At 40.1% G+C, this 22102-nt stretch overlaps 2 protein-coding genes across 5 annotated transcripts in view; one reads left to right on the plus strand and one right to left on the minus strand.

Moving 5' to 3' along the window:
- The first annotated feature begins 1715 nt into the window (after positions 1–1715).
- On the plus strand, positions 1716–3584 carry id2a (inhibitor of DNA binding 2a). The gene is made up of 3 exons (XM_061968340.2): positions 1716–2192; positions 2281–2342; positions 2889–3584. The coding sequence occupies exons 1-2, from the start codon at positions 1845–1847 to the stop codon at positions 2335–2337; spliced, it is 405 nt and encodes a 134-aa protein (XP_061824324.1). The 5' UTR covers positions 1716–1844; the 3' UTR covers positions 2338–2342; positions 2889–3584.
- A 638-nt stretch (positions 3585–4222) lies between these two features.
- Positions 4223–22102, minus strand: part of kidins220a (kinase D-interacting substrate 220a) — a 102576-nt gene continuing 84696 nt past the window's right edge. For all 4 annotated transcript variants that reach the window (XM_061968339.2, XM_061968338.2, XM_061968337.2 and 1 more), the window contains 5 exons: positions 17965–18081; positions 17752–17850; positions 9755–9976; positions 8324–8545; positions 4223–5240 (listed from right to left, as the gene is read on the minus strand). In XM_061968339.2, the coding sequence (XP_061824323.2) occupies positions 4494–5240; positions 8324–8545; positions 9755–9976; positions 17752–17850; positions 17965–18081 (1407 nt within the window). In that variant the 3' untranslated portion in view covers positions 4223–4493. The remainder of the gene's footprint in view (positions 5241–8323; positions 8546–9754; positions 9977–17751; positions 17851–17964; positions 18082–22102) is intronic.

A 22102-nucleotide genomic window follows, 5' to 3' on the forward strand; every position in this document is an offset into this window, starting at 1 on the left:
ACTGGATGCAAAGTGAAAAAATATTTAGGCTGAGTCAGCTGGTCAAAAATTGATAACCATATATGGATGTTGATGCAATATTGCAGGGGTATTCAAAGTTCAGCCCGGGGACATTTTCAGGCCCGCAGCTAATTTTTGGATTGGCCCCTCGATATAGTCTATGTACCAATACAATGAATTCATTTTTAATGTGACATATTATTAAATATTACACAAAAACCGACAATGATGTTTTGTTCAGCGAGATGAGCATATATTAATGCTACACTATATTAGCATCTTTAATGAAAAGAAAAGATGAATCCAATAACATTCTTTAATTTTTATGTGTGCCGCCCTCACTGGAAAAAAAGTTTGGACAGCCCTGCTTTACTGTTTTTAAATATGTTAATATAACTTGATTAAAAATAAACAAAAAACACACATTTTACCATGACATCCCGAAACGGTCAATCAATTCAAAAACAATTTTTTGTCCCTTGATAAATCTAGGAATAGTTCATTACTGCAAGTGTAGATGAATATGGTTGTCAAAATATTAAAGCACACGAGATGAATTTAGGGCCTGATCTGGCCTACTACATCATTTTATGTGGCCCCTGCACCACATTGTGTTATGTGGCCTTCCACATGTGCTGCACCACCTGCTGTATAGTGCTAAATATATTTGGTAAAATCTACTGCATGGAATTGCATCTGTTCTACATTTTGATATTATCTGACCATACAACAAGATGTTCCGAGCATTTTTTGGGGGGGGGGGGGGGGGGCAACGGGGTTCTGAAAAATACTTAAAATATTGACCTGTCACCTGGATTTATGATTTCAAAGCAAGTTATTCATCAATTTGAAAAAAAAAAAAAAAAATCCCAAACAGTTGTCTATTCAAATTGAGTAAAGAGACTATTATACCTTCATATTTCTATATGTTCACTGTTGCAATGTGGGTGACAATACAAAGGAGTTAGAGAAGGCTCTCAGCATTGATGTAATCCAGGCACCACAGTGTGGATGGTGCAGGTGTACCTAATGAAGTGGCCGGTCACGCATGCTCCATCACTAGTCACGTGGACAATACTATTTCCTGCGTGTGTGCATAGAAACATAGCAAGTACAAACTACTGACACATGGGAAGTATAAACAAATGTGGAGTTTGACCGTTGACGCTCTATAGTCTTGATGAATCTTGCGGCTCAGCGCTGCAGGAACTTCACGCACCAGCCCGGACTTGTGTGGATTAATTAGACGCGCCCGCTGCGTCGGCGTGGGTCTCTATTATGCACATCAAAACGCTGAAAATGCATGAATATTATTTTATTTTTTTTTGGTTTTCATTCTCGCACACATAACAGTGTCATTATCACATGGGCAAAAATGTTTCATAGAGTGCGGATAGGGTTTTGAAATATTCACGTTCAGTTTCGGATTTATTAGCCACACCTTGTCAAAGTCAATCGCGAGGCTCGCGAAGCATTAATTCTCCTGATCAGAAACAGGTAAGGGCTTAATTTTCCAAATTGCCCACCGGAGCTGCTGAGGCTGTCCTGCGGGTTCCGCCTCCTTACTCGCGTTGCCACTGGTAACGAGGAGGAAGAGAGGTGGGCGTGTGCCCGGGGGAGCCAATGGGAGCGCGAGGACGCTTTGAGCGATAGCCAATCAGCGCGAAGTCCCGCCTTCCGCCCCGCTGCCAACACGCCGCCTATATAAACCAACACGTCCGCGCGGATAATCCAGTCTGACCGCTCATCGCTTGACCGAATTGGACTTTAAAAACAACAAAACAAAACCAAAAAAAAAAAAAAAAATCCCATACTCGGCTCGATATTTAAACTTTAGGAAGAAAATGAAAGCGATAAGCCCCGTGCGGTCCTTCCGGAAAACCCCCGCCGCCTTAACGGAGCACTCGCTGGGGCTGTCGCGGAGCAAGACCCCGGTGGACGACCCGCTGAGCCTGCTGTACAACATGAACGACTGCTACTCCAAGCTGAAGGAGCTGGTGCCCAGCATCCCGCAGAACAAGAACGTCAGCAAGATGGAAATCCTGCAGCACGTCATCGACTACATCCTGGACCTGCAGATCGCGCTCGACACCAACGTCGCACTGGGCTCGACGAGCCTGCATCACCCGGTCACGGCGTCCAGGACCCCGCTGACCGCCCTCAACACAGACATCAGCATCCTCTCGCTACAGGTCCTTACACTGACTCATTTCCTCCATTAAAAAAAAAAAAATCAACAAAAAAAAAAACATTTTTATGAAATAAAATGTTTGTTTGCAGTCTCCGGAGTTGCCATCGGAGCTGACGACAGATGACAGCCGGACTCTGCATCGCTAAAGGCGGTAAGTAATCTGCTGCTCCTGTCTGCTCATGCACGCCGGCCAAGAAGCCATTTTTTTTATTATTTAATTTTTTTTTAATTATTTGATTTCTATCCGCCAGTGACATATCTCAATATGCTCCAAAGCTGCCATATGCTTCCAAGTCAAAACATGCAGTTTGGTGGATATTTGTGTGCATGCGAATGGGAAAGGCAGGCAGTCGCTGTCATGCTTGCATTATAGCCTCTTGTGTCTATAATGAAGGGCATGTGCATGGAGGAGGGGGAATAATGGCTGTTTTGGACCATGTCTGCACATAATTGGTACAAGAAGTGGGTAGGCGCCAGCTGAGCGGCAATTACGATGATTCTTCCCCCAGATTGGAAGCTAAACTTGTGCAGAAAATAAGTGTGTGTGTACATCTGGAGTGCAGGGTTTGCTCAGTATTGGGAGTGTTTGGTTAAATGTTAAAAAACTGTGTGGCTTCCTCCCTGGCGCCAGTCTGTCCGGATCTCTGCCTTTTTTCTAAACACGCCTCTCTCTCTTTTCCCTCTCAATCTTTTGCAGGTGTTTGGTCAAAGAAAATCACACAGGACCTGGGGAGCATGCAGGGTTTCCCCCCTCCCCTACTACTCAAAAGAAGAAGAAGAAGAAGAAAAAAAAACATCCTGTGTCCTCCTCCAGGCCTGCTGGATTATTTTTTCCTCCCATCATGATGAGAGACTTTGTGCTTATTATGGGACAATCTTTATAATGTGATGTGCTTTTTTTTTTTTTTTTTTGATATTATTATTATTTAACTTAAGATTTATTATTTGTGGGGTCCTTTCTGCAAATGGAAGGCGCGTTATATTCCCAATAGAGGGAGGAAAATGAGATTAATGTCACGAGGATGATTATTATTACTACTATCCCCCTCCTCCCCCAGCCCCCTTTCCTCTTATTCTCACCCTCCCTGTTGAAGTCTTCGCTTTTTTTGCGGAGGTGGGGATTTTGGTTATTTACGTATAATAAAAAAGACGGGGGGGGGAAATGTTTAGTCTTGTTTTGTCAGAAATTGTTGGCACATGAAGGACTGGACATTGTCTAAAGAAGTAAACAAAAAAAGAATGACCTTGTGAACTCTTCTCGGGAGTATATCTTGTATAGTTGCAGGCATGTCTGCAAAATGTGTAATGTTGGATTTAATTATGCTGAAACTTTTTATAAAAGTAATGTAAATTGTACCTTTTTTATACAAAATAAATGACGAAAGCAACTATAGCATGATTCCTTGTGTGTGTTGGGGGGCGGGGGGGTTTAAAAAGATGCCACTTTGGGATTCTTCCCGCACCTGGAATTGTGCAAAAACACTGACAGAGAGGCAAACAGGACCCCGGGGTGCAGAGTTGCATAGAACGCTTATGTAGGGCGCTCTCGGACTGCACTTTTGCTTCCTTGGGTGCCATGTAAAGTAAATAGGATTAGATGGTTTAAGCGTGACAGCAATAAAATAAAAAAAAAGGCAAAGTTGGCTGTGTTGTTGCATGGGATGAATATATATGGTGAAATAGACAATTATAGAAATGTAGCTTACATGAAACAAGAGTGACTTTTTGGGACATTATCTGCAGTGCAATGTTTAGAACAGCCCAAACAAATACTTGAAATTTAAATATAAAAACAGTACAGTTATAATCAAAAAGGTGCGTACATTTTTAAAGTACCTTGTGAGTGTCCTCAAAAGACCCCTACAGGTACCCCACTTTAGGAGGGGGAGGGAGGTCAAGAAGCGGCTCGAGCTGCAGCACCGTTTGTATGGAAAGTGCGCCATCTATTGGTCGACCGTGGATACAACTATCACTGTAACTGCAAGACTGATCCTGCAAGAAGAAAACAGTACAAGGGCGTGAACCATCAAAAAAAGTGTATTCATTTATTTATTTTGACAATGTATGGAGAAAAGAACACTTCAAAGTGCATGCAGTTAACCTTTTAACAAAAGAGTGGCCCAAAGACAACCATTTACATTTTTCAAGCTAACATTGATTTTTTTGTGTAACTTTTAATCCCTCAACATCGCTACATAATAAGCACCACAACGACAACACAACAGCACCCTTAATACTAACACATTCTACTTTTCTTCTATTGCACATGACAACATTGATAGTAAAAGTTGCATGGAGGCCTTTAAAGGACGCTCTCCCGCTCGTCACCCAGACCCACGGAGCGCAGGTTCTGGTTGTGGTGGACGGTGGCGGTGGTGACGGCGCCTGGTGAGATAATGACAGCTGGTGAGACGCTAGAAGGGGAGGTGGCAGAGTCCTGCTGGTGGCTGCTGCTGTTGTTGGCGTTGGAGTTGGCGTCGCCGCTGTTGTTGTTGTTGAGCATGGCGTCGCTGTGGTTGAGGTTGCTCACCCCGCCGGCGGGCCAACCTTCGTCCGGGCTGCTCGCCACCAGGCTAGCCTCGGACGCCGCCTCGGAGCAGATGGACATGCGGGCCACCGTCGCGTCCTGCAGGCTGCTGGGGAGGAGGCCCCTCTTCCTCACCAGGCCCTCCAGCTCCAGCTCCAGCTCCAGCTCCATCTCCCCGGGCCTCGCATAGTCTCCTGCCTCATGTGGGGATCGGTCACAGGACTGATCCAGGAGTGCTTTGGCGAGGAACCGGGAGGGCTTTGCCTTAGCTTCTTTTTGGAGGAGAGGCGTGGTGTTGTCCGCCTCCTCCGGGCTCGAGTCTTCATCGCTGGACAGTTTGCGGGAGCGGGTCAAAGCCGGGTTGGTCCTGGAACCGGTGCTGTGGTCCAGCTTCTCGTCCTCCTCGGTGATGGGATCCAGGAGCTGGGCATCGGCCCCCGAGGGAGCGTCTGTGGCCTCGCTCGCCTTGGAGACTCTCTTCGTGAAGGACTTGCGGCCGTCTTGGTCCGCTCCTTCCTTAGCCTGGGAAAAGGATTCAATGAAGAGAACGTGAAAATATACACAAGAGGAATGGTTGGATGGGAAATCTCTGCACAGGGAATTCAGTGTGGCGTTTTGGTCCAACAGAAACAAAGTTAGTCATTAAGAAAGTAGCAATGGTGGCCTATTTCCCACTATACTGTACACTATAATTCCAATGCTGCATTCATTTGCCTTACATCACTGCCAGCTTTTTGCAACCCTAAACAAGATTGTTATTGTGCCCTTATTTCAGTCTTTGAAATTACTTGACACGCTATAGCATGGGTAGGGAACCTATGGCTCTCGAGCCAGATGTATTTTTTTTAATAACTGCATCTGGCTCTCAGATAAATCTTAGCTGACATTGCTTAACACGATATAAGTAATGAATAATTCCGCTGGTAATCACAGTGTTAAAAATAACGTTCAAAATATAAAACAATCTCATGCATTTTAATCCATCCATCTGTTTTCTACCGCACCTGTTCAAGAAGTCGCATTAATGGTAAGAAGTATTGTATTTATTATTGGTTAGCTTCAGAATAACAATGTTATTAAAAAGCATAAGAGACTTATTATACTCTAAAAATGTTGGTCTTACTTAAAAATGCATGCATTTAGTTGTAATCAGTGTTAAAAAATATTATATGGCTCTTATGGAAATACATTTTAAAATATTTGGCTTTCATGGCTCTCTCAGCCAAAAAGGTTCCCGACCCCTGCTCTAAAGGCTGGGCTAGTATTGTAATACGGTCGTCCCTCAATACATCGGGTTTCAAAGTTTGTGGTTTTTAAAGGCGACGATGTGGGCATTCATGTCTACAGGGCTCTTTTAATGTTAAAACAAATATTTAGGAAGTCCTTAACAGGTTGTATATGTTCTAGCTAAGAACATATTACATTTATAATGAATACTTCCTACTTCACAGTCAGGCCCGCGATCAATTAACAGCGATAAACAAGGGTTTAATGTATTACTCTTGGCGACCAGAAGTAGATTTGATTATAGGAGCATGAGTGTGTGCATAAAAGACACAACCAGGGAGAAATACAGTTAATTTATAATTAGATATTAATGTATTATTAGTATTGTGCAAAATATTGTATTATTAAAAACAGGCAATAGACAAACATACTACATTGACAAGTAGTATAATCCAATATGTTCAATAGTCATATTGCAGGTAATGTCCAAAGTTCATTTAAAAAGGTAAACAATTGTGTTGATAGGTCCAAAGGGAAAGAAAAGTGTTCGATATCTCCTACCACAGTAAAGCCAATTCAAAACCGCTCTGTGCCTTCAGCATGAATTGAAAAAGTAAACCCAACACAATAAATGGGAAAAAAACTACAAAAATATTTTAGACACTTTATCTTGAGGGAACATGTTTGGCTACCAAATAGACTTGCACAGTACAGTCGTTTTAGAAATACGGCCATTAAATTTGTCACGATGATGGTGTTTGAAGCGACGTTAAATGAGAAATGATCTCTTTGGCCTTTTGAATGGACTCGGCCATGATGCTGCTGAACCAAAGTAAAACTATTACAAAGGACATGTTGACTTAACGCTGAAAAGAAGTTGAGCAGGGAAAGCTTAATTCTATCCTTGAGGTAATTTAATTCATCAAAGTAGTACAAGCAAACACCGGATGATCAGCTACTCAAGTGAGCCGTGGCCATAATCATGTTATCCCCGTAGTGGTTGTGGCGCTAAACAACTGCATAGAAGCAGGGGTGTCAAAAGTCATTTTAATATGCAGGAAAATCTATTCCCACGCGGGCCGGACTGGTAAAATCATGGCACGATAACTTAAAAATAAAGACAATTTCAGATTGTTTTCTTTGTTTTACTTTGGCCAAAAATAGAACGAGCCCTATGTGAAAATGTATATATCACAAATAATCGTCTTAAAAAAACACTTCGTTAGTTGAAAATTCCTAGCCAAAAAATTGGTGCAGTTCCAAAAATGCACACAATGAAGAACACCATTAACTTTGACTTTGTCTCTGTGTATCTACAAAGCCACCAATCTTTAAGTCACACCCTATCTGGGATTGAACAAAATAAATACAATAAATTCCAGACTATAAGCTGCTACTGTTTTCCTACACGTTGTACGCTGCGGCTTATAAAACGGTGCGGCTAATTTATGGACTTTTTGTTTTGCTGACAGCCATAATGCAATAGTTTTGAATAAAACGACAACAAGCACGCACACTGAAAAGACGTGTTATTGTTTGTGCTATGGCACCAACAAGTGTTTATGTAAAGGGCCAGCCTTGGTCACAGCCCAGCTATGAGCATTCTTTTTTTAGTCAGAAATCAAGATGACCACGTCCATGAAAGTTATTCTTTCCTTATCGGACTATAAACAACTTCTGGACAAATATGCGCTCCTTCTGCCACCTCCAAACACGGTGGATGAAGAGGAAACACAAATACGGCATGTAGTATGCATATACCACATGAAAAAGGTCATTTACATATTACTATACACATTATGTAAATCTATATATATTATATATATACACAGTATATATATATATATATATATATATATATATATATATATATATATATATATATATATATATAGTCGAGGTTTCTGTGGTTTATGCGTTATACAGTGCTCAATACCAGGGTAGAGCAGAATATACGCTAGGTCAGGAAAAAAACACAGAGGCTATATCATCCCTACAAGCCTGTTTCGCAGGCTTGTAGGGATGATATAGCCTCTGTGTTTTTTTCCTGACCTAACGTATATACATACATATATATATATATATATATATATATACACACATCTATATTTATATATAAATAAATATATAAACGCATATATGTATATATACACACATATATAAATATACATGTAGACACAGTATATATTTATATACACACACTGTATATCTATATACATATAAATATATTTATACATATATATACTTATGCATACATATATGTATATAGATATTGATATGCATATGTATACATGTATGTATATATATATATATATATATTGAAGCTATGTGTAGCAGTGACCTGATATCTAAAAGTCTACGTGAGACTGTCCACCCACCCCTTTGTCTTCTGAGCTGGCCGCCTGCAGGAAATGTCCAGGCTGGGGCTGCACGGGCCTCTCCTTCTCCCCGCCGGACGTCTCCAGCTGCGACATCTGAGCGATGTACTCCCGGTAGGCGTCGTGGTACTCGGCCTGCTGCTTGGCGGTCAGTTTGCCGATGTCGTTGGAGGATTCTTGGGAGATGAGGCTGGACATGCTTGTGGCGTGGAGAGTCGTCACCTGGTCAAGAGGAGGGGAAAATAAACTACTTAGAACCAATCTGCTCTATTTTCAGAGCGTCACAGTAATTGTAGGGGAATTCACAATTCTCCTTGATGAACGGTAGCTCTCCTGTGCAGGCAGCACTCATGCAGCCCCAGAACAAGACACTAGCACTATAATGCTCAACTGTAAGCAATTATCTTGGTACACATTTGTATTGCCAGCTATTTAGACAATATCGGTGGTGTTGAGTTATTTTTTGTTGTTTAGACACATTAAGGATACATCACATAGTTACATTTGAATTATTCAACATACCTAAAAAGGAGTAGGATTTAGCAAAGCTTGTATTTAATCCTACCCCTTCTCCATGTTTTTTCTTGATAATTAATGTACACTATAACTTTTACATGTTCAACTTAAGTTCACTTTCTGTGTGAAAGTAAGGATTAAATGTTAATAATCCTGCAATGTAAAACAACTTTAGACTAAATATACATACTGGTCTGAAAATTGTGAGTTAAATGAACACTGGATATACATAAAGTAATAACTTAGTTTGAATGTTAGTGTAGACTTGTATGTAATATGTTTTATTTATTGCTGACTTCAGCTGCATCAAGTATTTGAGTCTTATTTCCTTGTAATTGAGATGTCATCTTCTCTTCATTTCTTTGACAACAAGTACTTTGGCTACATACATAGGGGATGATAAATCTATACTGCCATATGATGACTACTTTAAAGTATATTCAAATTTAATTTTTATAACATTGTCCTTGATAAAATACACTGTAATACAAATGTGGTGCTGAAATGTGAGGTGTATTATCACTCTTGTATGTAAACACAATAGTAATTTCAGTGTTTAATAATTTACAGTTTACGTGCATCATAAGGAAAATATGAGCATATGCCATTTTGTGTGAGATAATAGGTGAGGTAAAGATAACATCTTTAATCTCGCTGATGCACACATTTTTTTTTCAGTCTGCTGTTGTGTTTAGAAACACCACTGACTTCCTCTGCTGTGCTCCTTTCTCGTTTTAAACCATAAATGAGGTGTATGTGGCCGCCATCAAAAAACGACATGTGGTTTTTTGACCTGATACGAAATGTCCCATTTAAATATGCTTACACTAGATTATCTCTCTTTACAGTGTGTAACACATGCCGCATATGTTTCAACTTGTAATGGCGGTGTTTGTGCGTTATAAAAGCACTGACCGGCGGCCACTGTGCGCCTCTGCTGTGTCTCGGTGGTTCCTCCAGGCCTGCTCCACTGAGTTCCTCGAAGCTCAGGTTGAGGCTGAAGGTCCCTGATTCCCGCTGGGCTCCCACAGAGCGACTGCCAGGATCCCCGTGGTAGACGCTGTTGCCCTGCTCGCTAGGAGCTCGCGACTCATCCTGCAGCACAGCCTGGCTTTCAGTGTGTCGCTGTTCCATCACCTGGAGGAGAATACTTCATTTTAACTCAACACACTCACAAGTCTGGTCATCTCAACAAGTTATGTTACACAGCAACAAGGGCAAACAATGGTCGGCAACTACGCGCTCTTCATTATGAGGAGATGTCCACTCATCCCTGACAATGACCTCCCTTCATCCAGATATCAGACAGCCATCTTGGAGCAGATGGCTGCGCTGGCTGCGTCCTGGCAACACAACACGTATTTAGTGCATGAAGCAGTAAGGACGCCGTACTTTCCAGCTGTTCTGATGTCCGAGCTCGGCATCGGATGTCCGCTAAAAACATGACTGGTTTGTTATTGGGAGGCTGCTACACGTGTTTGTGATTGCGGGCTTCTCGTAATGCGGATTATCAAATCTCCATTCCAATATCTTAGCTTAGCACAGGATGTCGTGTTACAAAATGCTTCCATCTTTTGAGTGGAAAAACATGAGGAGGAGGAGGCCTTGTTCTAATTTCAAAATAATTGTATCCATAGGAAAGAAAGAAAAAATACATCATCTGGGGTCATAAGAAAAGCTTTGGTAAACATTTTGAGTAACATTCATAACGGTCATATAATTGTAAAAAGAAGCAAACCAATATGGGGCCCGCTCACTTTAAAGGGGAACATTATCACCAGACCTATGTAAGCGTCAATATATACCTTGATGTTGCAGAAAAAAGACCATATATTTTTTTAACCGATTTCCGAACTCTAAATGGGTGAATTTTGGCGAGTTAAACGCCTTTCTATTATTCGCTCTCGGAGCGATGACGTCACAACGTGACGTCACATTGGGAAGCAATCCGCCATTTTCTCAAACACAATACAAACACCGAGTCAAATCAGCTCTGTTATTTTCCGTTTTTTTCGACTGTTTTCCGTACCTTTGAAACATCATGCCTCGCCGGTGTGTTGTCGGAGGGTGTAACAACACGAACAGGGACAGATTCAAGTTGCACCAGTGGCCCAAAGATGCGAAAGTGGCAAGAAATTGGACGTTTGTTCCGCACACTTTACCGACGAAAGCTATGCTACGACAGAGATGGCAAGAATGTGTGGATATCCTGCGACACTCAAAGCAGATGCATTTCCAACGATAAAGTCAAAGAAATCTGCGAGCGGATGAGGGTATGTCTACAGAATATATTAATTGATGAAAACTGGGCTGTCTGCACTCTCAAAGTGCATGTTGTTGCCAAATGTATTTCATATGCTGTAAACCTAGTTCATAGTTGTTAGTTTCCTTTAATGCTAAACAAACACAAACCAATCGTTGGTTAGAAGGCGATCGCTGAATTCGTCCTCGCTTTCTCCCGTGTCGCTGGCTGTCGTGTCGTTTTCGGCGGTTTTGCTTGCATACGGTTCAAACCGATATGGCTCAATAGCTTCAGTTTCTTCTTCAATTTCGTTTTCGCTACCTGCCTCCACACTAAAACCATCCGTTTCAATACAGGCGTAATCTGTTGAATCGCTTAAGCCGCTGAAATCCGAGTCTGAATCCGAGCTAATGTCGCTATAAACTTGCTGTTCTAGCCGCCATGTTTGTTTGTATCGGCATCACTATGTGACGTCACAGGAAAATGGACGGGTGTATATAACGATGGTTAAAATCAGGCACTTTGAAGCTTTTTTTAGGGCCATTGCGTGATGGGTAAAATTTTGAAAAAAACTTCGAAAAATAAAATAAGCCACTGGGAACTGATTTTTAATGGTTTTAACCCTTCTGAAATTGTGATAATGTTCCCCTTTAAGACCAGTTTTGCTGTTTTAGGCTCGGATAGGAAAAACTCTTATTCATCCCACAATGGGTAAATTATGTGGTTGCAGTACAGATTCAAAAAGTCCTCCAAAAAGTATCAAAAGTAGCGCAAAAGTCACAAAAGTGCCACCCCACGTTGCACAGTCCAGAAAGAGTTTAAACTAAAAGGGAAAAAAAACATGACAAAAAGAGCGAAACATAAAAAAAACACAAATGAGGATATAAAGAAGCACAGAACTGCTGCAACCAACTGCCACTTCAGTGACGCCATTTTTACATACAGCAACACAAGTAAAAAGCAATGAAAAGCAAAAAATTTGTAATAAATAATATATTGCGCACATACGATTGCACCCTGCATAGATACAAATACTACTCAGTGGCCTAGTGGTTAGAGTGTCCGCCCTGAGATCGGTAGGTTGTGAGTTCAAACCCCGGCCGAGTCATACCAAAGACTATAAAAATAGGACCCATTACCTCCCTGCTTGGCACTCAGCATCAAGGGTTGGAATTGGGGGTTAAATCACCAAAAATGATTCCCGGGCGCAGCCACCGCTGCTGCCCACTGCTCCCCTCACCTCCCAGGGGGTGAACAAGGGGATGGGTCAAATGCAGAGGACACATTTCACCACACCTAATGTGTGTGTGACAATCATTGGTACTTTAACTTTAAATCAAAAACACAATCTTAACACCCATACTGTATACACTGTGGTGGCCGCCTATACCTAAGAGGGGGCCTCGGGGCTGAGGGCTCGCCTCTCACACGTCAACCTGATTTTGCGACCCGCTCGTAGCAGTAGGAAAAGAACAATGCAGCCGAGAGAGAGAGTATACAATCGCTACACGAAGCAGAGCTGTCTGTGATTGTCAACTATGAACACCAATTATTGCATTTCGACGTCAAAAGTTGGGGGCCCTTGATTGGATGGGGGCTCCTGGGCTTCAGTCCATGTAAGCCCGAGCATTAAGGCGGCCCTGCCTCTGCGGTGTTCTATGCCATCGTCTGCAGGGGTGGGGGCAGCACGGTCAGAGACAGGAATTTGAATATCATTGGTTAATTTACCCAACAATAACTACGCTGCTGCCAAGTGGCATAAGTTATATTTCCAGTTCTATGGTTATTGTCAAACAATTCATCTTGTCCATCGCTGGTACCCTTTAGTGGTGTTCTGCCATCAAAAAATAAGAAAAAGCAAAACACACAGATAGGTCCCCAACCCTAGGACGGGTTTCTGGCGGACCACAAAGAGAATTGTTAGAAATTACATTCATTTAATTTTATGTCTTCACTGTATCTTATTTTTACAGAACCCTCACTTCCGCCCATGCGTGACACTACCGCACTTGAATGAGCCTCCGCCATCATTGCACGCGCTTATGGTAAGCTAGCACAAAAAAGTGCAGGAAAACAAGGACGGGGAGAGATCATTTTGAAGTAATAATAGTGTAGTAATTGTTGTGATACTTGTAAACTGTAATAGTTTCCCCCCTTTATTCAAACTATAATATTATTATGTCACCATTACACCCTCCACCAGAGGTCTGCAGGACCGAATACTTTCCGAACACACTGTATGTAGCTAAGGTGTCGTCGTCGCTTGCTTACTTCAGATGCAGTCAGTAGTCTTTGTTCAACTTCTTAAGTTACACTAGTGGTTCCTCAAGGTTCCATCTTAGGTCCTCTCTTTTTCAATGTTTAGGTTAGGCTATTCAACTGGTGGCCCACGAGTTCAGTTCAAAAACCTTGTGATTTTGAACATTTTTGTAGAACGTCCCTAAAAAAACAGCAGAGTGCTCCAGTAAAACTGACAAGATAAACAGACCAAAATCAAATATCTACTTCAGAGGACGCTGGTTCTCCGTAATATACAAAATAAGACTAGTAGTGAAGGGAAAAGTCCACCACCCCACACCCCAATCCTCAGATTTCTGGAAATGTGGCCCCTAAAACAATTTAGTTGAATATCCCTGTTCTAAATTGTCCATCGATCTGAATGTTTTTTGTCAACAACAGGGCTGTTCAACTGGCGTCCCACGGACTAAATCCAACTTAACAATGACATCAGGCCGGCCCCTAAGTTGAGTTAAAAACATTAAGAGGGACTAACCTTTTTTCAGCAGATTCCAAAAAATACAGCGCTGTAATATGAAAGATTTTTTACATATTTTACGGAACGATTTTCTATTTTAAAAGGTGTAACTCTGACAAATGTGCACTACAGAGGAAGCTGGTTCTCAGGAATATACAAAATACAAACAGTAAAAGCAAGAAGTAAGCCCCCCATGATCCTTAACTTTCGAGAAACGTGACCCTCAGAACAATTTAGTTGAATAACCCTGGTTGAGAATATAATAGAATAGAATAGAATGGACTTTATTGTCATTATATTTGCATATAACGAAATTAAGGACTCCAACTTAAGGTGCGGTAGTGGAAACAAATATGGGATACAAATAAATTACACAAGAAGTAATAAAGATAAAAAATAAGAATTGAAATAAACAGACTACTATCCAATAAAAATAATAAGCAATCCTGTACAATATACAAAACAATATACAAAATACTGTACAATATAAAGAACAAGACAAGAGTACCGGAGTAATAACAATCAGTGTCGGATGTATTGCACTCGAAGGGTAATATTGCACAGTAGGGTGTTAGGGTAGGATATTGTATAGGAGTGAATTATTTATTATAAGTTTGATAGTGATAGTGATAGTGACAGTGATAGATGGATGAATATTATATATACATTCCAACAATTGCATTTTAGACTGGGAAATTTCCCGACAAAATGGATGAAAATAAGGGATTTTAACTTTCCTCACAAATCAGTTAATTTTTTTAAATACAAATGAATGGCCTAGACAGGACTTGAACCCACGTCACTTGTATCACATGAGCGAGTCTCTAACGATTATACCACCAGTTTGCGGGTCTAATGGAAGAAATCCAAGTGAGGAACTCTAATATTGCAAATGTAAAAACAATTCTGGGCTCCTTCTTGGTGCTTACAGTTGGGACATTTCTCAAGTTGGCTTACGTCATTTCTTCCTCAATGCTACAGAAAGCATGAGGAAGCGTGAGCAGCTGCCTGCTCTTCTGGAGATAAAGTTAAAGTAAAACACATTATGAAAAAAGAGAGGACTATAGGGGTGCGTTGAGGAACGCATCAGTTATGTAAATCACAAGTTTGGACTCGAGCGTTTTATGTTTGCTAGCAAGGTTAAAATGTCAATGCAAGGATGTGCCAATGTGTTTACAGTGGTCCAACTTCCTCTTTACAATAGGAGCTCTCGAGTGTTTTTCGGAATTTGCTGCAAAAATGTTTGTCTTCTAAGTATTGAACTAAAATCGGGGTTATTCCTGAATAGCCCTGATTTAGAGTATCCAATTAAACTAGCATGCATGTTTTGGGGATATGGTAAGAAAACCCAACACCTGAAAAAATCTCAATTATTTTCTGTTACGCCCCTCCAGGAAGAAAACAATATTTTTATGCCCCACCACTCTCTGCATCAAATATAAATAGTATAATTTGTCTATATAAAATGATATAAGTACACCTCTGAATAACATTGTATCTTTATCAACATGAAAGAAAATAAATAACATAGTTTTTTTAATCTGTAACAGAAAATATTTAAAGTGCATCAATTTGCCTGAAATTAAAAAATAAATTAACTCTTGTTCAAACTATAAACATTTTGAGTTTTTCTTTATAAAATGCTATAAACTCAATAAATAATCCATCCATTCATCCATCCATTTTCTACCGCTTGTCCCTTTTGGGGTCGTGGGGGGTGCTGGAGCCTATCTCAGCTGCATTCGGGCAGTAGGCGGGGTACACCCTGGACAAATCGCCACCTCATCACAGAGCCAGTAAATAAATAATAATAAATAAATAAATAAATAATATTACATTTAAATACGTCAGCAACATTAACTCACAGCACAAAATATAAAACACTTTAACCTACAAAACTAATTTTTGTAGGTTAAAGCAATTTTTGCGGATTTTTTTCTTTTTTATAAATTAAAATGAGGAAATCAGGATAAAATGAGCAAGTTATGTAGTGTACAGCTTTTGAAAGAGAGGTTTGATGAATGATACTGCATGATTCTAAAATGCGGTTGAATATTAATGCTTATTCTCCTGAGAACCAGCATTCACTGCAGTGGACAATTGTGTTTTGCATAACAGAGCTATTTTTTTCCCAAAATGTGTAACTCCTGACAAAATAAATTGAACATAAACAAATGTCAACTGCAAAGGGCGCTGGTTCACAAGAGCATATAACAAATATTTGTGCAGGCTATGCTAAATGTACAATTATAAAACCCAAAACCAGTGAAGTTGTGTAAATTGTAAATAAAAACAGAATACAATGATTTGCAAATCCTTTTCAACCTATATTCTATTGAATAGACTGCAAAGACAAGATACTTAACGTTCAAACTGGTAAACTTTGTTATTTTTTGCAAATATTAGCTCATTTTGAATATGATGCCTGCAACATGTTTTAAAAAAGCTGGCACAAGTGGCAAAAAAGACTGAGAAAGTTGAGGAATGCTCATCAAACACTTATTTGGAACATCCCACAAGGTAAACAGGCTGAATGGGAACAGGTGGGTGCCATGATTGGGTATAAAAGCAGCTTCCATGAAATGCTCAGTCATTCACAAACAAGGATGGGGCGAGGGTCACCACTTTGTGAAGAAATGCGTGAGAAAATTGTTGAACAGTTTAAGAACAACATTTCTCAACGAGCTTTTGCAAGGCATTTAGAGGATTTCACCATCTACGGTCCGTAATATTATCAAAAGGTTCAGACAATCTGGAGAAGCCGAAAACCAACATGGAATGCCCGTGACCTTCGATTCCCTAAGGCGGTACTGCATCAAAAACCGACATCAGTGTGCAAAGGATATCACCACATTGGCTCAGGAACACTTCAGAAAACCACTGTCAGTAACTACAGTTCGTCGCTACATTTGCTAGTGCACGTTAAAACTCTACTATGCAAAGTGAAAGCCATTTATCAACAACACCTAGAAACGCCGCCGGGTTCGCTGGGCCCGAGCTCATCTAAGATGGACTGATGCAAAGTGGAAAAGTGTTCGGACGAGCCCACATTTCAAATTGTTTTTGGAAACTGTGGACGTTGTGTCCTCCGGACCAAAGAGGAAAAGAACCATCCGGAATGTTATAGGCGCAAAGTTCAAAAGCCAGCATCTGTGATGGTATTGGGGTGTATTGGTGCCTGATCTGTGAAGGCACCATTAATGCTGAAAGGTACATACAGGTTTTGGAGCAGCATATGTTGCCATCCAAGCAACAACTTTTTCATGGACGCCCCTGCTTATTTCAGCAAAACAATGCCACTCCACATTCTGCACGAGTTACAACAGCGTGGCTTTGTAGTAAAAGAGTGCGGGTACTAGACTGACCTGCCTGTAGTCGAGACCTGTCCCCCATGGAAAATTTGTGGCGTATTATGAAGCATCAAATATGACAACGAAGACCGTTGAACAACTTGAGCTGTAAATCAAGCAAGAATGGGAAATAATTCCACCTGAAAAGCTTCAAAAATTGGTCTCCTTAGTTCCCAAATGCTTACTGAGTGTTTTTAAAAGAAAAGGCCATGTAACACAGTGGTAAAAATGCCCCTGTGCCAACTTTTTTGCAATGTGTTGCCATTAAATTCTAAGTTAATTATTATTTGCAAAAAAAAACAACGTTTCTCAGTTTCAACATTAAATATCTTGTCTTTGCAGTCTATTCAATTGAATATAAGTTGTAAAGGATTTGCAAATCATTGTATTCTGTTTTTATTTACGATTTAGACAACGTGCCAATTTCACTAGTTTTGGGTTTTGTACAAGGCACATTAAGTACAACCTAATGCAAGCCAATACAGGAGTATTGCAATGTTTATTATTGTTTGTTCAAGTGTCTCTAATGTTGCGTCCAGAGAGTGTACAGATGCTTGGAGCTCACCATTCCCCTGAAGAGCTGCCAGTCACCAAAGTTCATCTCCATCTCTTTCTTCAGCTCGTCCAGGTTGCACTGAGCCAAAACACGTCCGTTTATATTGGCCTGCAACGTTTGAGGGAAAACATAACGAGTGAATTAAGCAACATTTTGAACCATGAAATACAACACATTTAGCAAATGCTCGGTGTGGAAACTCAATTCGATCGACAGGCGCACCTTCTTGATGGTGGCGGTGTACTGAGGCAGCATGCAGGCGTCGATTCCGTCGATGTGCTTGAGCCAGTCGCACACCGCGTCCGTGCTCATAGAGCTGAGCAGGACGGCAGGCGAAGCCTACGAAACACATGCAATAACAATCAACACCACTTTGAGGGCACGTTAAGACTAGTGCGTCTCATAACGTATGACACACTAGTGAGCAATCCCTGTGGAGGAGACACGACGGCTGGTGGTCACGATTCCACACACAGTAACTCTCTGTCAGACACACAAATTAAGGGTACGAGCAAACAAAGTCGACAACTTATCCAAACAGTTGCCCTGCTTTGTTCTTTTTTTTAGTGTGTATATATATATATATATATATATATATATATATATATATATATATATATATATATATATATATATATATATATATATATATATGTATGTGTATAAATACACTGCATAAGCACATAACTTGTATGCAACATACTTGGATATTAATGGATGGAGACGCTGAGTCTGAGTGGTGGTTGTCCAACAGCTACAAGACATGGACTACCTCCTCTATTTTCCATTACACTGCAATCTGTTTATTGCTCAAATACCCAATGGCCACATAGTATTTGCTTTGCTTCTGGTTACTAGACAGGAAAGTGCAGCGTTTAATCAAATGAGAGTGGTGTTAAGACAGACTCGTATACTATCATACGTCAGGTGCCACACTTGGCATCAGTGAGCAAAAAGAGTGAGAAAACATGAGTGCAACTACAGCATGACTACTCATAATTGAGGTGACAAAGTGTGCTTCAGGCGAGATGCCTAGTGTTTGATACTACAGCATGCTGTGATATTGATAAGACAGTGTTAAAGTATTAGTGCAAGGTGTGGTTACAGTATATGCGGAATAGGGTTGCAGCAGTATACTGGTTTCACAGCCTCTATGAACACTGAAGTGTGATGTATGTGTGATGCTACAGAATGCTTGTTTTCAAACATCAAAAAAAAAAAAAAAAAGTATTTAACGAGGCCACAAATAATTAACAGAAATTTGGGGGAATACATTTAAATATAAGCAAAAAACAGGAGTTTTACTGGACATTTTCAAATTGTCACGTTTGCCGTTCAGGAGAATTTAAAAATATATATATATATACATAGATATCATATATATATATATATATCCATCTATCCATTTTCTACCGCTTCTCCCTAATATACTGTATGTATACAGTATATATATGCGCTCAGAACCTCAGTCTGGGCTTAAGGGTCACCTTCCAACAAGACAATGACCCTAAGCACACAGCTATAATAACAAAGGAGTAGAGATGTCCGATAATATCGGCAGGCCGATATTATCAGCCGATAAATGCGTTAAAATGTAATATCGGAAATTATCGGTATCGTTTTTTTAATTTTTTTTATCGGTATCGTTTTTTTATTTTTATTAAATCAACATAAAAAACACAAGATACACTTACAATTAGTGCACCAACCCAAAAAACCTCCCTCCCCCACTTACACTCATTCACACAATAGGGTTGTTTCTTTCTGTTATTAATATTCTGGTTCCTACATTATATATCAATATATATCAATACAGTCTGCAGGGATACAGTCCGTAAGCACACATGATTGTGCGTGCTGTTGGTCCACTAATAGTACTAACCTTTAACAGTTAATTTTACTAATTTTCATTAATTACTAGTTTCTATGTAACTGTTTTTATATTGTTTTACTTTCTTTTTTATTCAAGAAAATGTTTTTAATTTATTTATCTTATTTTATAAATTTTTTTAAAAAGTACCTTATCCTCACCATACCTGGTTGTCCAAATTAGGCATAATAATGTGTTAATTCCACGACTGTATATATCGGTTGATATCGGTATCAGTTGATATCGGTATCGGTAATTAAAGAGTTGGACAATATCGGAATATCGGATATCGGCAAAAAGCCATTATCGGACATCCCTACAAAGGAGTGGCTTTGAAACAACTCTGTGACCATTCTTGACCTAAACCCAGGGCCTTGACCTAAACCCAATTCAGCATCTTTGGAGAGACCTGAAAATGGCTGTCCACCAACATTTACCATTCGATACTGACAGAACTGGAGAGAATCTGCAAGAAAGAATGGCAGAGGATCTCCAAATCCAGGTTATAAAAACTTGTTGCATCATTCCCAAGAAGACTTGTGGCTATAATAGCTCAAAAGAGTACTCAATACTGAGCAAAGGGTCTGAATACTTATGATCATGTGATATTTCAGTTTCTCTCTCTTTTTTTTTTTTTTTTTGCTTTTTTTTGTCAAGCAGTGGTGCTGAGTGTACATTAATGTGAAATAAAATTAACTTTTTTGATTTTATGCTCTTAAGTTTGACAAAAAGTGTTCTATTCTATTCAATTATTCAAATCAAACAGGAACATTGCATTAATAAATATTGTTATCAATACATTATTCTTTGACAATTTAAACACAATAGTAAATCATGGTGGTTTATAAATGTATTAATCTTGAAATGGATTATTCATATTAATAACATTTATAACGTGAATCATTGTCATTGTTGTAATTATGACAATATTGAAAATAAATATTACTGTTAAATATTAATGTTAACGTCATGTTTACATGTTAATGTTACAATTTGTATAGTATTTTTATTATTAGGGTTGTCTCGATGCAACTTTTTCACGAACGATATAATCTCTATATTACAGCTTTTGAGTAGTGGCAGGTACCGATATTGATAATATATCAGCATATCTCACATACTTTTTTATTTTGTAGAGCCGAATATTAGAAAATGCTTGATCAAGTAAAATGACTCAAACAATAGTAGGTAAACACTAACCTATTTATTATTAATATTCTGGAATGACTTTAGGCTGTCTTTAAGTTGAAGTGGAGTGGTAATTGTTTTTGTTGCAACACCTAATGGCCACATCAATACATTAAGTTATGCTGATGATGCAGTAAGTTGAATGACGCGGACACGTTTGTTACTGGATACTTTCTAATATGCTTCGGCCTGGAGACTTTGAATATGTCAAAAATATGCAACTATAATCATTTGATACTTGTTTATGTTGACAAAATGTCATGCTTTACACCGCAAAATTGTTCATTTACGAACCATCATTACGTAATACTAAGCTATTAAATGCTTAGCTGTTGTGAAGCTGATCACTCATATTAGCCTGTAGCCAACCATGTTTACATTTAGTAAATTACTTCACTAAAATACAAGAAAAAAACAATCTTGTGTGCTTATTGGAGGATATTTAGATGTTAACTGGCTGTCCAGCTTTGCAAAAATAAACACACTGCAGTACTGCTTATATCGAGACATTTTTTTTTTTTGCTGACAACAAAAGAGATATCAATATCGGATCGGAACACTCTGAATTATTACATACAACTGTTATCATTTTATATTTTCATTCATGTCTGCATATGATAGATTCATTATTAGGTTTGTAAGTTCCTGGTTACAAAACCTACCCTATATTCCTGGTTAATTCTCATTAATGCTCCCATTGGTAGTGTATAGCCATCCATCCATCCATCCATCCATCCATCTTCTTCCGCTTATCCGAGGTCGGGTCGCGGGGGCAGCAGCCTAAGCAGGGAAGCCCAGACTTCCCTCTCCCCAGCCACTTCGTCCAGCTCTTCCTGTGGGACCCCGAGGCGTTCCCAGGCCAGCCGAGAGACATAGTCTTCCCAACGTGTCCTGGGCCTTCCCCGCGGCCTCCTACCGGTTCGGACGTGCCCTAAACACCTCCCTAGGGAGGCGTTCGGGTGGCATCCTGCCCAGATGCCCGAACCACCTCATCTGGCTCCTCTCGATGTGGAGGAGCAGCGGCTTTACTTTGAGCTCCCCCCGGATGGCAGAGCTTCTCACCCTATCTCTAATGGAGAGCCCCGCCACCCGGCGGAGGAAACTCATTTCGGCCGCTTGTACCCGTGATCTTGTCCTTTCGGTCATAACCCAAAGCTCATGACCATAGGTGAGGATGGGAACGTAGATCGACCGGTAAATTGAGAGCTTTGCCTTCCGGCTCAGCTCCTTCTTCACCACAACGGATCGATACAGCGTCCGCATTACTGAAGACGCCGCACTGATCCGCCTGTCGATCTCACG

This window comes from Nerophis lumbriciformis, linkage group LG08, assembly GCF_033978685.3.
Source record: "Nerophis lumbriciformis linkage group LG08, RoL_Nlum_v2.1, whole genome shotgun sequence".
Taxonomy (NCBI): Eukaryota; Metazoa; Chordata; class Actinopteri; order Syngnathiformes; family Syngnathidae; genus Nerophis; species Nerophis lumbriciformis.